This window comes from Charadrius vociferus, unplaced genomic scaffold (genome assembly GCF_000708025.1).
Source record: "Charadrius vociferus isolate BGI_N301 unplaced genomic scaffold, ASM70802v2 scaffold822, whole genome shotgun sequence".
In the NCBI taxonomy this organism is placed as follows: Eukaryota; Metazoa; Chordata; class Aves; order Charadriiformes; family Charadriidae; genus Charadrius; species Charadrius vociferus.
The window spans coordinates 1,097,907-1,119,377 of record NW_009647481.1 but is presented as its reverse complement, the minus strand read 5'-3'; the positions used below and the strand labels follow the sequence as shown (position 1 = coordinate 1,119,377).

Sequence of the window (21,471 nt, the reverse complement as noted above, 5' to 3'; positions counted from 1 at the left end):
TTTTTTTTTTTTAAGAAAAAGCATGTATGTCTTCTAAAGCAGTGTCTTGATACCCCTTCAGTTTTCTTTATGTAGTTGGAATCCTGCTTGAGTTTTGAAAACTGAAAACCATGCAGAAATAAATTGGACGCTTGTTAGGACATACCAGGATATCCATCTGGACAGTTAAACGGACAGAAGCATGAGTTTGGTTCTTTCATTCTTTTAGGATGTCATCTGTGAACTGGAGCCTTAGTGTGACATAAATAAGCCACTAATTGCCCGTGCTTGCTGTGATTTCGCTTGCCGTGCACCTCCTTTCTAGCTCCTTGAGGCAAAGCAATCCTGGCAAAAATAAAATGATCAGAATCTAACACTTACGTAGCTGAAGGCAAGGGGTTGTTGTAGCACTGGTGTCTCCAAAAAACGTTTTATTTGTAGTTGTGAAATCAGTGCTGTGGTCCCAGGAACATCACAATGAAGCTGCTTGCGCAGAGCACACCTTCCATCCTCTTAATGGTAGCGAGACCAAAACAAAGGTGTGAAAACCTGTTGTTACACAGTGTATTCCCGTTTTTTGGAATGAAAATGTTACTCGGATCCATGGTACTATAGCAGTTGGGAAGCTGTTAGGAGACAGCACATACTGCTTTGGCAAATGTGTTGCATCTTAATCTGGTGACATATCCCATACCTGCTGTCATGTGGCAGTGTGTGGTATAGGGTGGGCTGTGCTTCCAGAGGGGAAAAGGTGTCGGGCTCTCTATGGCATGCTGCTGGCTGTGGTAACAAGGCAGGAGATAACACCCATGTAGAAGAGAAAACAGAGTTATAACTTCATTGTTTTTTTGTGGGGACACCAGATCGGGTTGCCTCTCTTAACTCAGTAGAAAGGTCTAAAGATTTGCTCAACAAATGGAGTAGTAGAGAAGCATTTGTTTCTTCCTGGCTGTGCAAGGCTTTCTGATGCGTGGTTTTGGTTGCCTCTCTAAAGCCTTCTCCACAAGAGCAAGAGAGAAAAAAAAAAAAAACAAAACCCCAGATTTCAAGAGCTGGATCTGGAATGGTACTGGTGAGAAATAGGTTTATCTGAACCAGAATTTCTTCTTTTTACTTGGCTGGTTACTACAGTGTGTGGAAAAAATGTGTAGCGATGTTGAATACACTCAAATGACAGAAATGTTTTGATAATCAAAGAATATAGTCAATGCAACATCTGAGTTTTTCATATTTCAGTTTGTGAAATTGTAAGGACTTCTAAGGAGGTAGTACATTCATGGCATTTGTGGTAGAGGAGATTTGGTAGCGGAGCAGACAAAATTTAAGGTTGAAGGCTATGTTAGAAGAGTATGTCTATCTGTTTTTAGTTGTGTATACTTGGCATTAAATAAAAACAGCTTAAATCAAAGCTGACTAAATCCTCCTTGAAAAGCATCACATATACCAAATATCCTTGACTAGCAGCTATTCAGCCCCAGAGAGTAGTGCTTTATTTGTGGAACGGGGCAGACACGTTCATTTGGAGACTGTGAGGGCTAAGAGGAAAGAATTAAACAGTTTTCTTTTTTTGGGTACTCTTAGTTATATGGAAAACAGTTTTGAACTGTCAGTGGGGCATGATGAAACCCCTGCATGTGAGCTGGGTTTAATATGCAGTGTTCCTTAACCTCTTTCAAACCAAAAATGTTCATAAGATTTGCGTTAACGGTGTGCGTTAGATATCCAGTTCCCACAGATGTTTATTTGTTCTGTCTTGTCTTCCACCTTCAGCAGGGGTAAAGGATCTCTGCTGGTTACCAGATGGGTTAGGTACTTGCGTAACAAACCAACCAAAACCATAAAGATTCTCTTGGGAACGGCGAAGCTGGTTCACTTTCTGGCTGGGAGATGAAGCTGGGTCATTGTGTCGTGAATGCCACCATGTTCCATGCTCGTGACTTGGGTGATGGAATAAGGGCCGTTCTCATTACTTTGCACAGAATAGCTGAAGACAGTCAGCAAGCATGGCAGAGGACAGGATTATCATTCAAAATGACTGTGACTGCGTAAAAAAATGAGAGAAAGAAATAAGCTGCAAAATAATGCAATCAAGTACATATTACTGTGCCTGAGCACAATCAGCTGTACAAAATGGGGAACAACTAGGTGGGTAGCAGAAAGGGCGTGAAAATGGAGAATGTCTTCCCAGGTATAAAATGTTCTTGTACCATACTCTTTTGTTAGGTTTTTTGGGTAGCACAATGCTTGAATTCAGCATGTGGTCTATTGTGCTTGGCCCAGGGTAACCGCCTGCTGTGCTAGTGAGACCACTGTTTGAATACCGTCTTCCCTAAGAAAAACCAAAAGCCAATGGTGAGTGTAGCTAAAAGCTTTTAGAAAGCAGCCTGTCAGGGTAGTTAAAATTTGAAGACTGTTAGAAGATGGCATGTAAAAGACTTTTCAGGTAGCACAAGGTGGTGGGACTTAAGTTGCAGCACAGGTGATGGGCAGTTAGACCTTCCACTGTGTAACCAAAAGAGATTTGCCCCGGTCCAGAGGTTGGGAGACTGCAGGATCTCCTGGTATAGAGCAGGTTGAACATCCTAGCTCGGTAGTGCCTGAGATACAGCCAGCACTGCCTTTGGGTGTGTGTGGGAGTGCAACCTGGAAAAACAGGACCGTGAGCACTAGGCCCTTTCGCGAGTCTGTTGGTGTGCAGAGCTCACTATTGAAATAGTGCTCCTTCGTGGGCTTTTTGAAAAGCCCTGGGTGCCTCCAGGACAATTCTGCAAAGAAGCCGCAGAGCTGCATTCCTATGCTTGCCAAAGTCTGGAAATTACTTGCATGCCAGTATTCTGGAAGTAGGTATCTGACGTTATTCTTAAAACCTGGAATTACCAGTTTTTGAAAACACTATGACCTTTAGTTGTGGCTTTTGGAAGGAGCGCTGTATGCGTATCACCTTGGGCTCATTCACAGCAGGCAGGTTTGTTCAGCGTGGTGTGTAAATGCAGCCCAGCAGTTCAACGCATCCTTCTGCCCCGGTCTGTGCCCTCACCTCTCCCGAGCCAGGCTGGGACCTGCCCTGGGGTGTAGTTCAGCAGCAGAGCTCATCTCAGCCCTGTTCCAGTCCTGTCCTCTTCCCTGCACAGCCTCACCTTCTCTTTCAGGACAAGGTAATTTTTGTAGTTACTGGCTTACTCTGAGACCATTTTGGCTCCCTGAAGTGGCTCACTGCGTCAGGTGGGTGCCAGTGTGGGTGCCTGTTCGAGGTGGGTTTGTGGCAGGGAAAGGAGCAGTAGGACTGCAGCAGTGTTTGCTTGAAGTAGTGTGAAGCAGAATGGAAACCTGTTCCTAAGCTTTAGCGGTTGATGAGATCTTGATCCTTTCTAGAAAGCAGGGGCACGCTGGCCTGGGCTGCCTCTGCTTGCAGAGCTGCTCGTTGACTAGAACAGAAACCCTGAAAGTGGCTTTTTTAAACTCTCATTCTTCCCCCACCCTTGCAAGCGCACTAAACCCCATTAAGATATAATTGTATTACTCTTGACCCTTCTTTGACAATAATGAGCACCATCATGACCAGTGTAATAACCTGAAGGGTTCACAGTTAACCTGCTGGGCTGTGGGCATGGTTTAAGGTTGGGGCTTCGTCTGCCTGAGCATTAGATTGTGCTGGGAGGGTGTTCCTGCTCTCTGCAGCAGCTCCGCTTGATGCTCTGTTTTCAGTGGCACCTGGTTCATCTCAGCTGTGACATCCAACTTTGTCCCATGTTTCCACTTGAAGGGCTTTGCCAACAGTGCCAGCTGACGTAGCCAGCTCCCCTCGCCATTGCCGGTTCCGCTCGCAGCAGTATCTGTGGTAGCACGGTGAACCAGATGGGGATCTCAGCCCACCCTGCAAAAATGGATTTCTCTCCCTCCAGCCAAATCACTTCTTCCCCATCTGGTTAATCGCTCAGCCGTGGGGAAAGCTGTGCCAGTATAGAGGGGGTGTGATGTGAAGATGGGAATGAGTTCCTAGAGGGGTGTGGGAGGATGAACATTGGTTTTTAAGCAGCTTTTCTGCTGCTTATGAAACCACAGGCTGGGCACCGCAACTCCTTGTGCGGTGGTGTCTTTCTATATATTCCAGCACTTCAGATTCAGTGACGCTTGCTCTTTTCCACTGTGTGGTCTGTGCTGCTTTGTCCTTGAAATTCCTGCGATGAGTGCCTGTGCTGCTGCATGTCCCATGCATGGTAGGTCTGTGGTGCGGAGAACCTGTTCCATATCAGCTGGGTCATCCCAGTTGTCTGAAACCAGTGCTAGGTTGGCCCGCGCTTGTGTCCGTCTTCCAGAGGATGTTATCTTTTTTTTATGAGATGTTGCAGTTATTGCAGGCGTCGTGAGAATCATTGCGTGCTCTCAAAGAGCCAACAATTAAGCACGCTCCTACAATATCCTCGGACTTGGTTTACTACCTGTTACCGGATTTGAATTCAATGAGGCAAGAGCTTGAGCAGTCCCAGGGACAAGAAAGGTTCCAGAGACTCAAGAGCGTTCTCGTGGCAGGACTGCGGCCCTGGCATCTGCCTTGTATCCCCTAAACCCATGCCATTCACACATGTGTTTGTAAGCTATAGCCTGTTCCTGTATTCTTCACAAGTGGTTAATTGGATAAACCTATTTACTACAATGTACAAATGATACCCCCAGTCATTGATACCAAACAGTGTATTTGATAGCGACCTATACTTTTTAGATAAATGTCAATAAAGTTCATACTAAGTGGTTTTATAAACTTTTGGCCAGTTCATAAGCTATCATATTAACGTGTTTTTGGATGAATTGACTTCATTATCCTACTAATACAATTAATGTATCATCTTATGGTTACCTCGTCCTGCACTTTGTTTCTGCGAGAGGCATAAGAGCATTAAATATATAGAAACAGCTTTTACCTAGAAACCTAATGGGCTTTCCAGAGCCCTGGGTGTGTTTCTCAGAAACCGTAAAGGCTTTCAGTGTATTTTTCTTGGCTTCTTACGTAGGAAGCATTCATGCCGAGCTAATCAGGAGGGAATAAAACAGCGAAATTCCTTGTTGAGGGTAGGATGTTACTTGGTGGGGCTGAAGGGCTTTTCACAGGTTGCTCTGGGCCAGGGCACAAGCCAGTGCAAAGCTGGACCAGCAAAAAAAAAAAAGGGGGAGAGATTGGGAAAGAAGGATAGTTGGTAATTTCACTGGACTCGGTGCTAAGTGTCAGAGGTAGGGTGAGGAAGAGGAGGTGGCCATCCTCCGCTCTCCTGCAGTCGGCTCACTGGGGGTCTTGAGCTGCAGGCTGGCATGCCTTCTGCGGGAGCTTCATCAGCACCTTCAAGCTTTTTGATTTAAAACCATTATAAATGTTATATGTGTGCTAGCATGGATCAGCCTCTTCCTATTCTTTTGTTTTTTTCAAGCTTTCAGCTTTTTTTTTTTTTTCCAGTTTTCTTGCTCTCCAGCAGTGTGGGCACTTGGAGCGTGGGCGTAAGTGAAAGCTGAATGCAGGTTAGGTGACTGTTCCTGCTTTGCGCCTTGCAAAGTTGTACTTCAGCGTATGACAGCGTGTGGGCTTTTCAGGGCAAAGATATGTTTTCAGTAGCGTAGCAAATACTTAATCTATTGTAGCATGTCTGTGGTGTGACAAAGCCGAGGTGATGTCTTGGGCTCAGCCGGCCGTGAAGGTGCTGTTGACTGAAGCCAGGTGATGCTGAGCCCTGACTTCCTACGCCCTCTCAGGCTGAGCTGCTCGAGTGCCCCGGAGATTTTATTCTTCGATGGCAAACAAGCAGCCGTGTCTGTGCTGTCTCTGCGTGTTTTACTGTCAGCGTCCGTATAAAACGGTTAGTTGTTGGTATGTGTTGTAAACATCATTGGTTACCAAAATTAGTGCCTTGCCTCCTGCTTCTTAAAAATAATGGGACGTTGGGCTCGTCTGGCAGCTCGGGGACATCTGGTGCTGTCAGAGCAATCTGTCTGCTGAGATGCTATGCAGGCAATGCCCTGTCCAGAGCAAGATTTAAAAATATCAGCTAATAAGCTTTTAAAACCACTTCAACAGTAGGTGCTTAGGAAAAGGGATGGAAGGAGACTTTGGAAATGTGTTTATCTTCATAACTTTTTTTAAAAATACAAAGCCTCAAACGTGTGTTTAGTCTAATCTTGAATTGTGAGGGCAACGCAAAGCAGGAAGAGCTGGAATCTATTAAGTCTGAAGTGATATGAACTGCTTTTAAGGACCTGTAAATACTTTAAATCTATTTTTTCCTGAAATTATGGTTCTGGTTATAACTTTGTGCTGTAAAGCATAACAAAGTTAATGTAGTGATCTGTTGTAGTTCATTATTTGTATTTTTTTAAAACTACTGGTTTCAGAAGCAGAGCTATTTTAGTAGTTTCACTAAACTTTTCCCATAACCATATTTGCTGTTCCATTGGGATGTCGATATAAGACTGTAACGGGAAGGAACAGCTCAGTGACAGCTTTTAACAGATCTCTTTGTGCAAATCTGCTTTCCCTTCCTATGTAAATGTTAAGGGGAAGTGTAGTAGATATGTAAGCTGTTAAATGTGAACCAACTGGATTTTCTGGCTTTATAAGGCTTATATCCACTATTTTACCTTTGTACTTGCAAAGGTGAATTGGATGAATGGGTAGGTTGAATGAGTTGAGTTAGGACCTGGCTCCTGGTTTGACAAAGCATTTGGGGTTGGTACTCATGGTGGAGCTGAGAAAACCAGCAGCTTTCTGGTGCTGTTGAAGTCGAGGTGTTCCCTTCTGCTCCCCGAAGACTTGGGCTGTGTCTCAGAGCCCGTCAGAGAGCATGGGATAGCCAGCCCTGGAGGGAGGCAGTGGAAATCGGGAAGGGATTAGGATAGGACAGGAGGAAATGGCGTCAAGTTGCACCAGGGAATGTTTAGGTTAGACATTAGGAAAAACTACAGTGAAAAGGTTGTCAAAGAGTGGCACAGGCTGCCCAGGGAAGTGGTTGAATTGCCATCCATGGATGTATTTGAAAGCCGTCTAGATATGGTGCTCAGGGACATGGTTTAGAAGTGGGCCTGGAAGAGTTAGATAATGGTTGGACTTGATCATCTTAAAGGTCTTTTCCAGCCATAACGATTCTGTGATTCTGAGGGTTTCTTTGCTTAGCCTCCAGCTCTGTGGGTAAAGTGCCCCCGTTACCTGTGAGGTCCTTTTTAATTGCTTGGGAACTTAATGAGTAGAGCAAATGTTGCCTATCTTGTTATTGCCCCAATAAAATATTGTGGCTTTTGGATAGGTTTTGGTGTGGTTTTGTTTGGTTTTGGTTTTATTTTCTAACCAAAACATACAGGTTATGTCTACGTATTGTCATAACAAGCAATTTTTTGAACTATCACCAGTTGGACCAAAACTGATATTTCTGGAGACAGCATAACCTTAACTTAAACACACAACATGTCCATTTGGTGTAATAGCTTCCATTTTACTTTATTTTAAAATATTCCAACAGCATTAATAATTAAAAAAAAATATGTGTATTCATGTAGCTCTTTTCTTCTCCTAGAAATGACTGCTGTTACTGCAGGCAACGTTAACTTCAAATGGGACCCCAAAAGCTTGGAGATAAGAACACTGGCGGTTGAAAGACTACTTGAGCCTCTTGTTACACAGGTAGGAGAAAAAAACGGGGGGAGGAGGGAGGGCAAAAAATATCTTCACAAGGATGATTACATGTTTTGATGTATTATTTCAATTAAATAACTTTCAAAGCTTAAACTCCAGAAGTAAAAACACTACAAAACTAATGATAGAAAAAAGTGGGCAAGTGATTTCTTTCTTCAGTTTTATTCTAACAGAGTTATTGGGCATGAGTCTAGAAAGACTCTGCTTCTTCAGTATCTGATAAGACGCGTTTCAGTTAGAAGTGCAGAAATGCATTTTAGTAACTAATGTTCCATTGCTGCTGTGCTGTTTCTCACCTGTATTTTGGGTGGTATGCTGCTTATTTGTTGAGTCCTTAAAAAGCTGTACTATGTGTTATTTAGAAACTGCTATTTGGGAATGAAAAAAGTGTCTTGCAACAAAGCCATTAGCGCTTGCCAGAAGTAGGATCTCATAAGTTTGTTTTTCCTTTGAGATGACCTGTGTTTAGAGTTCCCTTTGGAAGGAGGTTCAGGTAAACAGTGAAATGTATGGTGGGGGATATTTGGAACCAGTCTAGAACAGCCTTGCGTAGTAAATAGATTACTGACCCCGCCTAACTGAGTTCCACCCGAGAGGTATGCTTTTACGGCATTTGTTATTGTTTCAGTATATCTTGTACAAGATATGTGTGCTTTCTTTTAATTTCTGCCTGTGCTTTCTGCTGGGTATGTGAATAAAAGCTTATTTCTGCCTGGTATATATAGCCCAGTGTAATGCGCTGAAGAATACAGGAAAGCTAGAGTACGTCTCGTCAGTGTAAGCCATGCGTATTGGGCGTTTTGAAGATTCTTGGAAAAGACTTTCTCAGAGGTCTGGAAGAGAAGGTGCACTGGAGGCAGTTAACTGATCTTCTTTAGCATTGTTTTTCTGACATACGAAATTTTAAAAATGACGGTATGAACTGGACACAACTGCTGTTAAGCACAAACTGCAGTGATCAAGTTCTATTGCCAATATTAACATCCCTTCAATCGCCAAGCTGCTGTCCATACCTTTGAAACACCCTGCCGTTTGTTCCCTCCAGATACTCAGGTGGGAAGTTGGATGATCTCCTATATGGCTTTTGAGTCGGAGTTACTGATGGAGTCTTTCCTTAGGAGAAATTGTCCTAATTTGGCAAGGCTAACTGAGCAGGCTTGTTTATAGGACCTCCTTGTCCAAGTTCAGCATCTGTAACTTATTCTGCAAGTAGCACAACAGGCTGTATCGGCAATCCCAAATTTTGTGAATGATGTGACTGGCAAAATACAGAGAGGAAAGTAGAGTAAGTTGCCGTGTTGCAACTTGTTCTTTATTCGTAGTACACAATGAACTGAGACGACAAATGCTCCCCATTAACTGATAGCGATATTCCCAGCTGATGGCTTTCCCTCTCTGGATCAACCCACTGAGAAGATGGATTCAGCTCTGAGGACCTTTATGTCAGCAGTCCTTGGGCTTTCCAGAGTAGTAATATTTTTAGTGTTGTAATTTAATGTCCCTGTGAAGTAGCTTTGTAGGTAATGCATTTTCTTAGACTTAACAAAAAGGAGAGGGGGTGGGTGAACGGCAAATGAAAAAGCGTGCATGGATCGTGTGACATGTTTGATTGAAGGGGATGGATCCTGACCCTGAGTACCTGGTGGTCATCTGGCCGCTGATGACCAGTTCCTGGCAGGGTTTCAGTCTGAAACACAAAGCTTGGAAATATTTGTTGATTGCAGGAGGATTGTGAGAGTTCAGTTTTGGTTGTTTTAGGGAAATAATGAGCTCTAGGAAGTCTTGCTCTGCATTTGGTCCATTGGCTGCAGTACTGTTTTGGACTGAAAAGATACTGTGTTGCTAGATTTCTGTAGATAATGGCTTCAGCCTTGCTGGCGGTCTTTTATGCCTGGAGAACTATCCCAAACTAATTATCCCCAACTTGGTTTCTTTTTATGTTGTGCCAAATAGCTCTGGCCTGTTACTGAGATTGCGGTTTATCAAAAATACAAATAGATCTCAATTCTTAAAATCAGATTTTCAGGTCTGCTGCTGATAAGAAAAATCTCTAAGTGGTTTAGCTGAATTTGTAATGCTCATCAAGAAGCATGGTAATGTTTAAAGAGACGTGAAAAACACTTGTTTGTAAGTTTAACCTTTGGAGCTGGCAGTAGTGCAGGTATTAGCAATATGCTGTCTAGAAAAAAAATACGTGTGGCCTGGCTGTCAAATTGAGAAACTTCTAATTTTTTTCATGGGGTTTTTTGTGTTTTTTCTTTTTTTTCTTCCATCTATGTCTTTAGGTAACAACACTGGTTAACACTAGCAACAAGGGCCCCTCTAATAAGAAGCGAGGGCGTTCTAAAAAGGCCCATGTTTTGGCTGCTTCAGTTGAACAAGCAACAGAGAATTTCCTGGAGAAAGGAGACAAAATTGCAAAAGAGAGCCAGTTCCTTAAAGAGGAGCTGGTAGCGGCTGTGGAAGATGTTCGCAAGCAAGGTAAGAGCTATGTAGCTGATAGCTTGTAAAACTGTGTTTTTTCAGGGTAAGGAGAACTGTTCCTGCTTCCCTTTTGCTGTTATTTCTAATGATTCTGCGCCTCTCCACTTGCATAGATTCTTGGCTTGTCTTGCTGGCTTCCTTGAGGAATAATATGAACTGGGCAGATTTGGAAATTGCATGTCCCAAGTAGCGACTGGGAAGAGAAGAAGAAGGGCTGATTCTTTGAAGATCATTTAAAACTCAGTTTAGGCTAAAAAGTAAACCCCCCTCCCACTCCCTCCCTGCCTATAAATGTTGTGGACCTGTGTCTCAAATCTGTCAATAACTTCTCCAATATTTGAATGTATACAAAACAGCATTGTAGGAGGAAGAGCTGAGCGTTGACTTGAGAGAGAGAGATGGGTATTTCAAATATGCAAAATGTAAACAGCAACAAACAGAATGCGAGGACCTTGATTAAATATTCCAGGCTTCCTCCTCCACATCTAGTGTTGATTTTTATCATTTTCTTTTTTACTTTCTTGGAGAAGACCTGCAAGAAAAGTCTATGGAGCTGGCTTACTCTAAAATATGCACTAGTAAATATTGTTGCTCATAAATCATTTATCATTCTTCCAGTCATGAGCCTTTTCTATGCTTCAGTGAAACCCAGTCAACTGGTATTAATGGTGGCGGCTGCTGCTGCAAAAAAAGGAAAACTCATTAGCATTAATTACTTGTTTGTAGCTGAAGTTGCACAGTGATGAAATATTAGTTGAAAATGGTTCGAAGTTCTGGACAAGCCTGGTTGACAGACCAAAGAAAGATCAACGTATGAAGGCTGCAGTGTAAGGGGCTAATTGAGTTGGCTTAATTTAACAACAACAAACAACAGCAAAAGACACCCCTTTGTCTTGAAGCCTTTAATTCTTGGTGCTTGCTTGATTGCTGCTCAGAATCGGAAGTCAGAGCTCATCTGTGAGTACCTTCAAATGACTCTCAGTGCTATTAGTGAGCGAGGGAGCTCTGCTCAGCCCTCAGGATTGAGAAGTTCCCTTAGCTGAATTTGGAGTTGTATATTACAGTGAGAAGCTGGTAGGAAGGAGAGGCTGACATAAAAACCTTCAGGATGACCCTTTCACTTATTTCTTAGTCCCTGCTTGATTTTTTGAGACTACTTGCCGCCAAACCTTCCCTGCTCTGTTGATCTTTGACAGAGGAGGTGGAGTTCATAGCTGAGACGTGCTGGGGTGAAATAACTTCCCACCTTAATGTCGTCTGACTTCTTCCTCCCTTTTTACTGTTTGCAGCTTGCATGAAATCTGGTGCGAGGAGAGGATGGCCGTGTCTGTTTTCTGATGCTGGGCGGGTGATGATTCGACTGATTTGCCTGAATACGACTGGCTCCCACCGCTGTTGGTGGGGATTCAGTCGCAGCAGGGCTGGGCTGCTGGGGCAGCATGACCAGGGATAAAAGCCTGCGCCTCGTCACGGTACCAGTGTTCAGGCAGGTTTAGCAGAGCAGTTCTTCATAAGGAAATTAAAAAGCAAACAAACCTTGGAGGAAATTAGAAGCAAATGGTGAAAAATGAGATACAACAGAGGGAAAGCTTGCTGCTGCCAATGCCCAGGGGAGCATTGCAGTTCTCAGTAGTGCTAATAACAGCAAGGAGATAACAAACTTTCAACGTACATGTTTATATACAGTCTGTGGACTTCAGAAGTGTTTCCAGTGTTGTGGTAGACCAGTTGAATTCATGAACTGGAGAAATGAGGGAAGTGTAATACAAAGCCTGTGCGTGTGCTTAGCAAAACCTGCAGGTACCGGTGCCTTTATCTGCCTTTGCAATGGGGGACAAGTGTGGAGAGGAGAATCTGGGTGTTTGGGTCAGCAGTAGGGGGATCATGAAGTGGCAGCATCTGTGTCTGATGGCAGCAGTGCGATTATAGATGTATAGCACAATTTATCTTCAGCAGAAGACAGGAAAATAGAATTAATAATGCCTCTATTTAGAGTAGGGAGCAGTTTAGTTACCATAATAAAAAAAGATGAATGAATGTAGACAGAGGTTATGAAGATGATTAGGACAATAGATAACTTGTCTCATCAGAGAAAATTAAAAATTTTTTTTTAGCCTAGCGAGAAGATTGAGAGGGTACATGATTTTAGTGAGCACGCTTGTTCATAAAATCCCATTTGTTGGGGGTAAAAACAAAGAAGTGAAAAGAGCTATTTAGAATGAATGATAGTATGGCTACATACTAAATCAATATAAGTGGATCTTCAAAGTCTTCCTGATTTTTACAGTGGAAGAATAAATTACAACTTGCTTTAAATATTAAACCAGTTCATGAAATATCCTAAAGATTCCTGGCCCTTTAAAGCTTTGGACTCTTCACTTCTTTTACAGTAGTGAAACTTCTTAAAATAAAATTTTGAACAGAATAGTGGCGATCAAGAACCAAAGTGTTTTTCAGAATAGATCCTGCTGTGGTTATAGAAAAGATGTACAACTGGAAAAACGACTGATGTCGATTTCTTCGATTTCGGCAACCTTACAGCAGTTGTTATGTTACTTTCTGCCACTGGAGTCTTGCTGGGTAATAGAAGGGGCAGTGTTGGTCTTGTCCAGCCTTACTCCCCCCGCTGTAAGCTCTTTGTAGGGTTTTACCTTCTGATAGAGCGTTGGAGACTGATTGTACGTTGAAGCGGTCGGCTATTCTGGTGCTGTTGGGAGGTGTTTTGGAACTGAAGCAGTTTCTTACCCAGGTGCTTGGCACTGAGATAGGTTGCAAACTCCGGGTCCAAGAAGGAAAGTTTTTGGGTCAGGCTGTTCTGTTTTCCTGGAGTGCTGATGACCAGAGTTCACTGCCGCTATATATCTGCATGCCAGTGTGGGGATCCAGGGTATTAGCTATGCTCTTACTGTTGTGCTTCTTCCTACGGTAATTTTACATAAAAGACCAGAAATTAAAGCTTAAAATTAAAAAGCTTAAGCCTGTGCCTAGGGTTTGAAGGAAGAGAATGGATGAATGGTCTTATGAATCCTGTGGACTTTGATAATGTTTCATGGTTGCAAATGCGGGGGAGTGAACCTACTGATTCAGCGTGGTGTCTTTCCGCCCTGTGTTTCTGAGTGGAGCTTTCTCCAAAACTGAACAGTGAGGCGAATTATGAAAAGGTAAAAAGTTTTTTCAACTGTACTTCACTCAAGATGCATGGGCTTAGGGATTTCCAAGGAACACGAGGAGGCCAGTTGTGGAATAACTTGAAGTTAAACTCTGAATTCTTCTTGGAAAACTCAACTTTAGAATTCCGTTGTGACCAGTTAGCTTAATTTCTTGGAAGGGTGTGAAGAGTTCTCGGTTGTTTTCCTGCAAGACAAATGTTTTAGGAGTGTACCACTTGTATTAGAAGTAATCTTCCAGCCAAGGACTTGAGATCTTTGAAAAGCCGTAACCTAAGGGAGCTCTGAGACAGCTCTTGGCAAGCTGTAGGAGGAGTGTTGTAGGCAGTATATGGATTCAATTGAAGGCAAGATTAAGGAATTAACAGAAGCTTTTGTTGCCAGAAGTAGCAACTCCCATGTTGATAAGGCAAAAGGAGATATGGGACCTTGTCCTTTAGAGTAGAAAATAAGGGCGGCCTGTTGTGGCACTCACGGCAGACACTGAAGGTGGCATTAGTGGTAGGATGCCACTTTGGTATCCAGAATAGTAGAGTCTTGAAGCTCTGATTTCATGCTCGCCTTCATTTGGTGGGGAGCAGGCAGCCTTGAGGGAACTGCGATAGGGTGTTATGAGCAGGTAGGGGTATGTCTGATGGCACTCCTATTTCCAATACTGCGCCAAAGCTGCCTGGGGACAGGCTTTGAGCTGGAAGGTGCTGAAGGGTACAAGGTGATGTGTGGGCATGAATTCCTAGCTTGGAAAAAAGCATCAGTGCCTGTGTGTGTCCTAGGTCTTGCCTGTCTTCTCCACCGCTTTCCCGTTCTGTCAGTGTTTGTATAAAGAAAGCCCTCTCTGTCACGGTCATCATGTACCGCGCTGCTGAGGAGGATTAATGGTGCTGTCTGAAAGTGCTGTCAGACCCTGTGGGCATGGTGGGAATGAGACTAGAAAATGGTAATTTTTCTTCTGATGGACGAAAATCTTACTATTTCTGAAATGGGCTTTGTTCCATTAGATTTAATTGAATTCTTAGTGCTTTATTGACAAGATCATGGTATGGCTACCATTGCCTCTTCTTTTTTCGACTCTTTTATTATCTTTCCCTTGTAATATCTAGTGAAAATCTAAGGTTATATTGGAAAAACAGATTACTCATATAAGAATTCATACCAGCTGTATAATCTCATAGTCTCATAGTCTGACTCTTCTGCAGTATATTTCTTTTAACTCTTGAAATTCTGCTTTCAAACTTGCTGTGTTACCTCGGGTTCAGATTTGAAAAAGAGAAGATTATGCTGGATGCAATTTGAACTGCTGATGTGCACACATAATGCAGTAACTGCATGCTTAGGCCAGGGCAGGGTTCCCTCTTACCCGTGGAATCTAGCTAAAATAACTACCCCACGTTGCTTTTTCTTTGGAAAAGAAGTCCGAAAGGAAGGAAGGAAGAGCATTTTATTTCAGGACTGGCTTGTAAGGTTGCAATTTAAGAGATGGGTAGAGGGTAATTTGGGGTTTTAACCTTGTTAGCAATTTCTGAGATTCAGATGAAGTGAGTGGCCGCCTCTCTAAGTTGTTTTAAATAGGAAATAAATGAAAACAATGTTCCTTTCATTTTGGGAGTTGAAAATGTGGGAGTTTTACATATAAGTAAATATAGGGGGAAATATTTGTAGTGAATTTTGGTTCTGGCATATATCCTTAAATCCTGACATTGTTAATAGATTTCATACTTGCGGTGGTGACATTAATTTCACTGTTATTAGCCTCTTCCAGAAGGGATAAAGAAAGGGTCACATCAGCCATGTGGGGCTTTTATAATCTCATGGCTGGTTGCAATTTTTCAGCATTGGAGATGCATCATCTTTCACCCATCTGGAAATCTGAAGGCTCTTAACACTTGTTAAAATAATGAGTTGTGTTCCTCAAAAAGTTGGGTAAGGGATAGCTTTAGATTGGTATTTATAGCTGGTCTGTACTTGGACAGAAGCTTTTTTCTTGAAGTAGCATATTTTTTTTTCTTAAAATGTTGCATGCCACTCTTCATCGTATTATTTAAGATGATGGAAGGGTGTTACATAGGAGGGAGCGTTTGAACAAAATTGAGTGTCTTGATGTAGTTGCTTGGACAGGCTGGCAGCTGTGTTTGGGCTGTATTTAGCTATGAAGTTGTAGAGTGCTTGGGTGCTAGAAACTCTTCCAGGGCAAAGTATTAATTGCTTAACGGTAAGTGTGTGGATGGTTAACCCCAAGTTCTCCAGTTGTAGGGTTTTTTGAGTCATTAAAATAGCAGTTAAAAAAAAAAAGTTGTTAAAATAAAACTGAAACACTTCCCATAGTGGGGACACGCTGCACTGATTGCCTAGCTGTGGGAGCAGGCAGCAGTTGGCAGGATGGTGCCACTGCATCAGCTTGAGATTTTGGTGCAAATCTTGCCCAGCCCCACTTGGTAGTGGCCTTGATGGGAGTCACCGTCAGCTTTCACTTGTGAAGCGCTATTTGAGATTTGTGCCTTCTTGTCTGAGATACGCTATTTTTGTTTGGGCATTTGGCCATATGGACCCTTTTTCATCCAGGTTTGGGAAGCCTCTGTCACAGCAGTTAGTTATAATGCAGTTTGCCTGCTTTTTGGTCGTCTCCAGCTGCCCCCAAATCTCTGGCCTTGAGTATCTAGTGTTTTCTAAACCAAATCCTAGCAGTTCACCAAATGTTTCTGAAATGCAAAGAGATCCAAGAAGAATAATGTGGATTCCAAAACTTGCTGTTGTGTAGGAACTGTGGTACTTGAAGCAAAATGCTGCCCCAGAACGGGTGGGGACAAATCCAAAATTTACTCCTCTGACTATACGCAGGCATTACTTTTATGCTTTGCGAATGCCTTCTGGAGGAATTTCTCTAGCTGTGTAAAGTGGCCTTTGCTTTTCATAGTTAACCAATTGCATTGTTACCATCTGAAACCCAAATTCTTTCCTCCTGCACCAGATGCAGACCCACAGGCTATGAAACGCTGAAGCATTTTACTAAGCGGTGCCTTGCTTTGAATGCAAACCAGGGCATACCCAGCCAGGTCATCGCTCCGAGTTGTTTACAGTCCCATGAGCTGTAGCATTTCCTTGTGTGTTTACAGCGCTTTCTGCTGCTTTCTGCTTAACTCCTACACGCACACAAATCAAAGCTTTCGCTTAAGCTTTGAAAGCATTGTAGTTTGTCAAATAACTGCAGTCCTGCATGTAATAGCGAAGGCATGCTGAATTTGCCTCTCCGGAGGATTCTGGCAGGATAAAATACCTGTACAATTGGTAATAAGGACCAAAGCGTTATTTCCCAGCTGCCCCTCTACCCTGATACCTTGTGGTAACCACACTTAGGGATAGCTACGTGCAATCTTAATTGCCTGCTGTATTTAAGCAAATGCATTTTGTTTTCAAGCTTTAGATTGGCTTGTGTGGGAATCCTTCCAGCCCCTTAAGAAGCGCTGTGTGATGTTAAAGTCAGACCATCCTCTCCCCTTGTGCAGGTGACTTGATGAAGAGCGCTTCGGGGGAGTTTGCAGATGACCCCTGCTCCTCTGTGAAACGAGGGAACATGGTCCGAGCGGCGCGCGCTCTCCTCTCCGCCGTTACTCGACTGCTGATTTTGGCTGACATGGCGGATGTCTACAAGCTGCTTGTTCAACTTAAAGTGGTAAGTGTAGTGCTTTGCTGTGATTCGCTTTGCCGTGCCTGGCACGCCAGGCGCACTCTGTCAAGCGGCTTTGTTTCATGCGTGCGTGCTGACCCCGGTGTGCGCTGTCAGCGGCTCGCTTCTGGAGCAGGGCGGGTTTTAGGGCTTTTTCCTCTGAGCAAAACGTGCGCAATGGTTGTTTGTCACTTGTTTTTACGCTCGTTGTCAGTAGCTTTTGACACTGTGTTGCACTTCATTCGGTTTCAATACTAAAAGTTCAGAATAAGCTATGGTCTGCAACTGCAACCAGCTTTTTTCATCTTAACGCAATAATTTGACTTCCTTATAACCAGTACTCACTTGTAGCTACTGGGGATGAGTAGCTTCGGTAGACTAAATAAAATGAATGTGGAACATTTGAGGAAGCCTTTTCTTCCCACGAACAAGAGGGTGGGTGGATGGTTTGGACAGAATCTGAAATGAAATGAGATTTGATACTGGGCCTGCTTTTGTGGCAGGGCTTTGAGGACTCTCCTCGTGCCCTTTGATGGCCACAGCTGCAGCTCTGCTGGGCAGAGCTCTGCCAGGGCAGGACCCCTGAAGGGCCGCGGGCTCCTACTCTTTCAAATGCCTGTACTTGGCTGTCTCTGGTAGCTGGTGACTATGGAGAAGTAGCTAAGCCTTGAGTACTATTAGCCTTTGAAGTATCTCTCTCCGAAAAATAAAAGGGGCAGTGGAAGATCACTTTATCTGTGTGCTGTGAAGTACCTTCTGAATTACTTCCTGAACTGTGGACTGTATTACTTGGAAAAATATGTGAAAATATGTTCTTTTAGGTGGAAGAAGGTATCTTAAAACTAAGAAATGCTGGCACGGAGCAGGATTTGGGTATCCAGTACAAAGCCCTTAAACCAGAAGTGGACAAGCTTAACATAATGGCAGCCAAAAGACAACAGGTATAGTGGTGGCAGCTCTTTCTTCTGTATATTATTTCTTCTTTTTCTTTTTACAAAATAAGAAAATAAGACAGACTTGCTGCTCTTGGACAGTACCTGTTGCTGCTAATGCTTTTTTTTCTTTAAACTTTAAATTTTATTTTTATTGCTGAGTACTCTGTGTTGCACTCCGTTGTGTTTAGGAAATTTGAGCTTGCCTGGTTAGCAGAAAGTCTGCTCAGCTGGAGTGTACTGCTTCTGATGGAATTTGTTTATGTCAATGCTTTAGTACCTCAATGAAACGCTGCTTCCCAAGACTTGCAGTTCCCAGTTTGAAGCAATGCAGGTGCGCGTAAGGGATGAGAATTGAGATGTGACTCGGTGCCTGGTGCACTCGCCACTAGACCACACTGCCTTTGTGGTTCACGCAGACAGACTGAGTGTGTCCAGTTAAACAGGGAGTAAAAGTCAGGGCTGGGCACAGCATTACAACTCTTTCCAAGAATGTGAGTGGCAATGCTGGTTAGTCTTGCACTGAAATGTCCATTTGAGAAGGGATTTAAAATCGCGTTTGTTACGTGTGTGTTCTGGGTTTGGATAGCTTGTGCTTAACCTTAAATTGCATGTAAAATTTGTTTTGTTCAACAGCACTGTTGTGACTCATTCTTGTGTAGGTAAGTTTTCAAAAGAAAGCCGAGGTGTGGGCAGTCCCATTTATCAGAAATAGCATAATTCTTGTAGAACATTTCTTGTTTGTTTTTTCTGCTGATATGTACAAACCAAAACTGCTTATGCACCTCTGACACTGCTTGGTGGTTTTTGTACAGATTCATCTTTGCAAATAAACTGGGTACAGTCTGAAATGGATTGCCAGTTGGTTATGTATCTAAAATCTGATAGCAGTAAATGGGAGTAGGGTTGTGAAGGCAATGCAATAAATGTTCTTAAACTGCTTTGTGATGGATTGTTCCGCACTATGGGAAGTGGTTATACTAAATCTGTAAATCTCTGAGCCTGCTTGGAGTGCCCTCCCTGCTTAGTGTGTATCTTACAGAGGTCGCATATTTACCCATTCATTGTGAAAAATCTGTCAGATTTTTTTCCCCCTTTTCTCAGTAAGGCAGTCCTCTTCATGTTCGTCACCTTTTTGTTAGATTTAAGAGGTAACTTTAAAATTATGATACTACTACTAACTGTGTTCGTTCTTCCTTTTATAAACTTGCTGCTTGTGCTGGATGCAGAAGCTTTACCTAACCATAGTGCATCTATTCCAAAACAGGTGATGGTGCTTTAGAGAATTGCAGTAGTGAGTGTTTGGGAAAAGACGTATGGACTTGCTCGCTAATCTTAAATTAGCGGTAATTACAGTCATTGGATTAATTTCATCTCATTGGAGTTGAACAAGAGGTTGAATGAGATGATATACTTGTTCTGCTAAAATTAAGTACCCAAATCTCTTGAGGATAGTAAACTCCATCTTCTAGGTGTGATTAAAGAAAACGTTCTGGTTGTGAGTCTTGGAGTTTAAATTAAAGATCTTGCTTCTCATGTGCAAGTGCGAGATGAGATTGCAGGAGAAGCCTCTTTCTTGTTCATTTGATAGTTAAAAATTAGCCTGGTTCTTAAGGTACATAAAGATGTAAGGTATTCTGTTTTGAGGATTTTGGTTTCTTTGTGAATTTTTGTTTTGTTTAGATGTAATGCAGGGGTGGGGGAGAAAAGACTTGTGCTTGCGACATCTGTGTCCTTCTGGTTTACAGGTGTTACCGGCTTTCCAAATGCTGGTCATTACTATGGAGATGAGCAAAAATCCAGCCTCAGATTTTTGAATTGTGGAGTTGTGATTTGCCCTACAATACTTCTTTTTTTTTGTCTTTGTGAAGCTGTTGTGTTTTGAAATTAGTTGAGCCCTTAAGAATATGGATTCTCAGTCAGAAAATAGTTAAATTTGAAAATACTAGGCCAAGAACATGCCTGTCTTTTAAGACGCAGGGAGAGTGTATGGATGTTAAATGTGGGGAATGTTCTCAAATGCTTTTTTATTTTTCTTTAATTTTCTTAATAGGAGTTGAAAGATGTGGGTCACCGTGATCAAATGGCGGCAGCCAGAGGAATTCTGCAGAAGAACGTTCCCATTCTTTATACGGCATCCCAGGCCTGTCTGCAGCACCCTGATGTAGCTGCTTACAAAGCCAACAGGGACTTGATCTACAAACAGCTTCAGCAGGCGGTCACGGGCATCTCAAACGCAGCTCAAGCAACTGCATCAGATGATGCTGCCCAGCAGCAGGGTGGAGGTGGAGAGCTGGCGTATGCTCTGAACAACTTTGATGTAAGTTTTGAACCCTTTGTGTTAAAACAAGCAAAAAGAAATAAAACAAAATAACCCATGTGGTAACTCCAACTCTTGTGTTCATTCACCTGATTTACTAGCAACAGCTTGCTTTTATTTATATTGTCTGAAAGATCATTTTCTGCTGAAATACAGCAAGTTCCAGGTAAAGTAGGCTTTTATTTTTTAAAAAGTCTTTTTCCGAACTAGGATTGATGGAATATAGAAAGGTATGTATGCGGCTCTTAATGATTGAAGGCTGTCAAGTTAAACTAGCTCTGAAATAGCAGTTACCCTACTGCTACATTAGATGTAAGCCCCTGGTTTATTTGAAATTGATTATTTCATAATATATTTATGTAGCGTATTCTTGTAGGTGACAGAAATGACTTATTAAAAGTGAATAATGTATTTGGAATTGCCCAAACTACCTATTGAGAGGAACGTGAAGTGAGAAGTTTAATATGATCTTTGGTTGGGAATGAAGTAGTTGCGCACTGATGCGTTGTGCTGATCTTTCATATTCTTTACCTTGCATTCAGTAAGTTACTGAGGATAGCCGTGCATTTTTACTGAGAACACTTCCCTTTTGAAGCCAGTATTCTGTGCCTACCGCTGATTCAGCCTCTGAATATTAAACACCTTGGCACTAACTTGCCTCTAAAACTTTGTTTAATATTGCAAAGCCATCACTCAAAAGGTGTTTAATACATTTGGTTTTGCCAGATATTGCTCACCTTTTTGCTCTTACCAGTCTTGTTCCTCCCATATGTTACTTTGTCTGCCACGTTTCTTTTACCAGGATAAAGTACTAGTTGAGTTCTCCCTGTGCCCAGTATGAAGCCTTTCTATGTGATCTGCTGGGTAACAAGAGGATGTCATGGTTGTCTTGATCTTTGTGACCATAATCTCAGTTTTAAGTCTGCTTTTCTTAAATTCTGTCAGTTGTAAGTTCAGCTATGTAAGTCTTAAGAGTGTGCCTTGGGTTAGCACCCAAGGGATTGCAGGTCTGAGTGGGTATCTGGGAGGGGAAGGCAGGTCCTGTAACGGCACGTGGTGTTAAGGACCGACTTGGGTATGTAGAATCGAAGAAGCGATTCAGTTCAGGTTCATGGATTGGCTAATCTAGCTCAAACCATTTAATGTGATTTCTGATGTATGGCTGTATTTTACTATATGAACTCTCTAATATATATGGCCAGAGACTTTTTTTAGTGTTGCTGTTCACATGGAGCTTTTGAACTTTTGGTTCTGCTTTG

At 42.6% G+C, this 21,471-nt stretch overlaps 1 protein-coding gene across 3 annotated transcripts in view; it reads left to right on the top strand.

Annotated features, from left to right (window-relative positions):
• The first annotated feature begins 7,519 nt into the window (after positions 1-7,519).
• CTNNA1 (catenin (cadherin-associated protein), alpha 1, 102kDa) overlaps positions 7,520-21,471 on the top strand; it is a 106,678-nt gene continuing 92,726 nt past the window's right edge. For all 3 annotated transcript variants that reach the window (XM_009880723.1, XM_009880721.1, XM_009880724.1), the window contains exons 1-5: positions 7,520-7,636; positions 9,934-10,129; positions 16,800-16,966; positions 17,782-17,901; positions 19,946-20,212. In XM_009880723.1, coding sequence (XP_009879025.1) covers positions 7,532-7,636; positions 9,934-10,129; positions 16,800-16,966; positions 17,782-17,901; positions 19,946-20,212 — 855 coding nt within the window. In that variant the 5' untranslated portion in view covers positions 7,520-7,531. The remainder of the gene's footprint in view (positions 7,637-9,933; positions 10,130-16,799; positions 16,967-17,781; positions 17,902-19,945; positions 20,213-21,471) is intronic.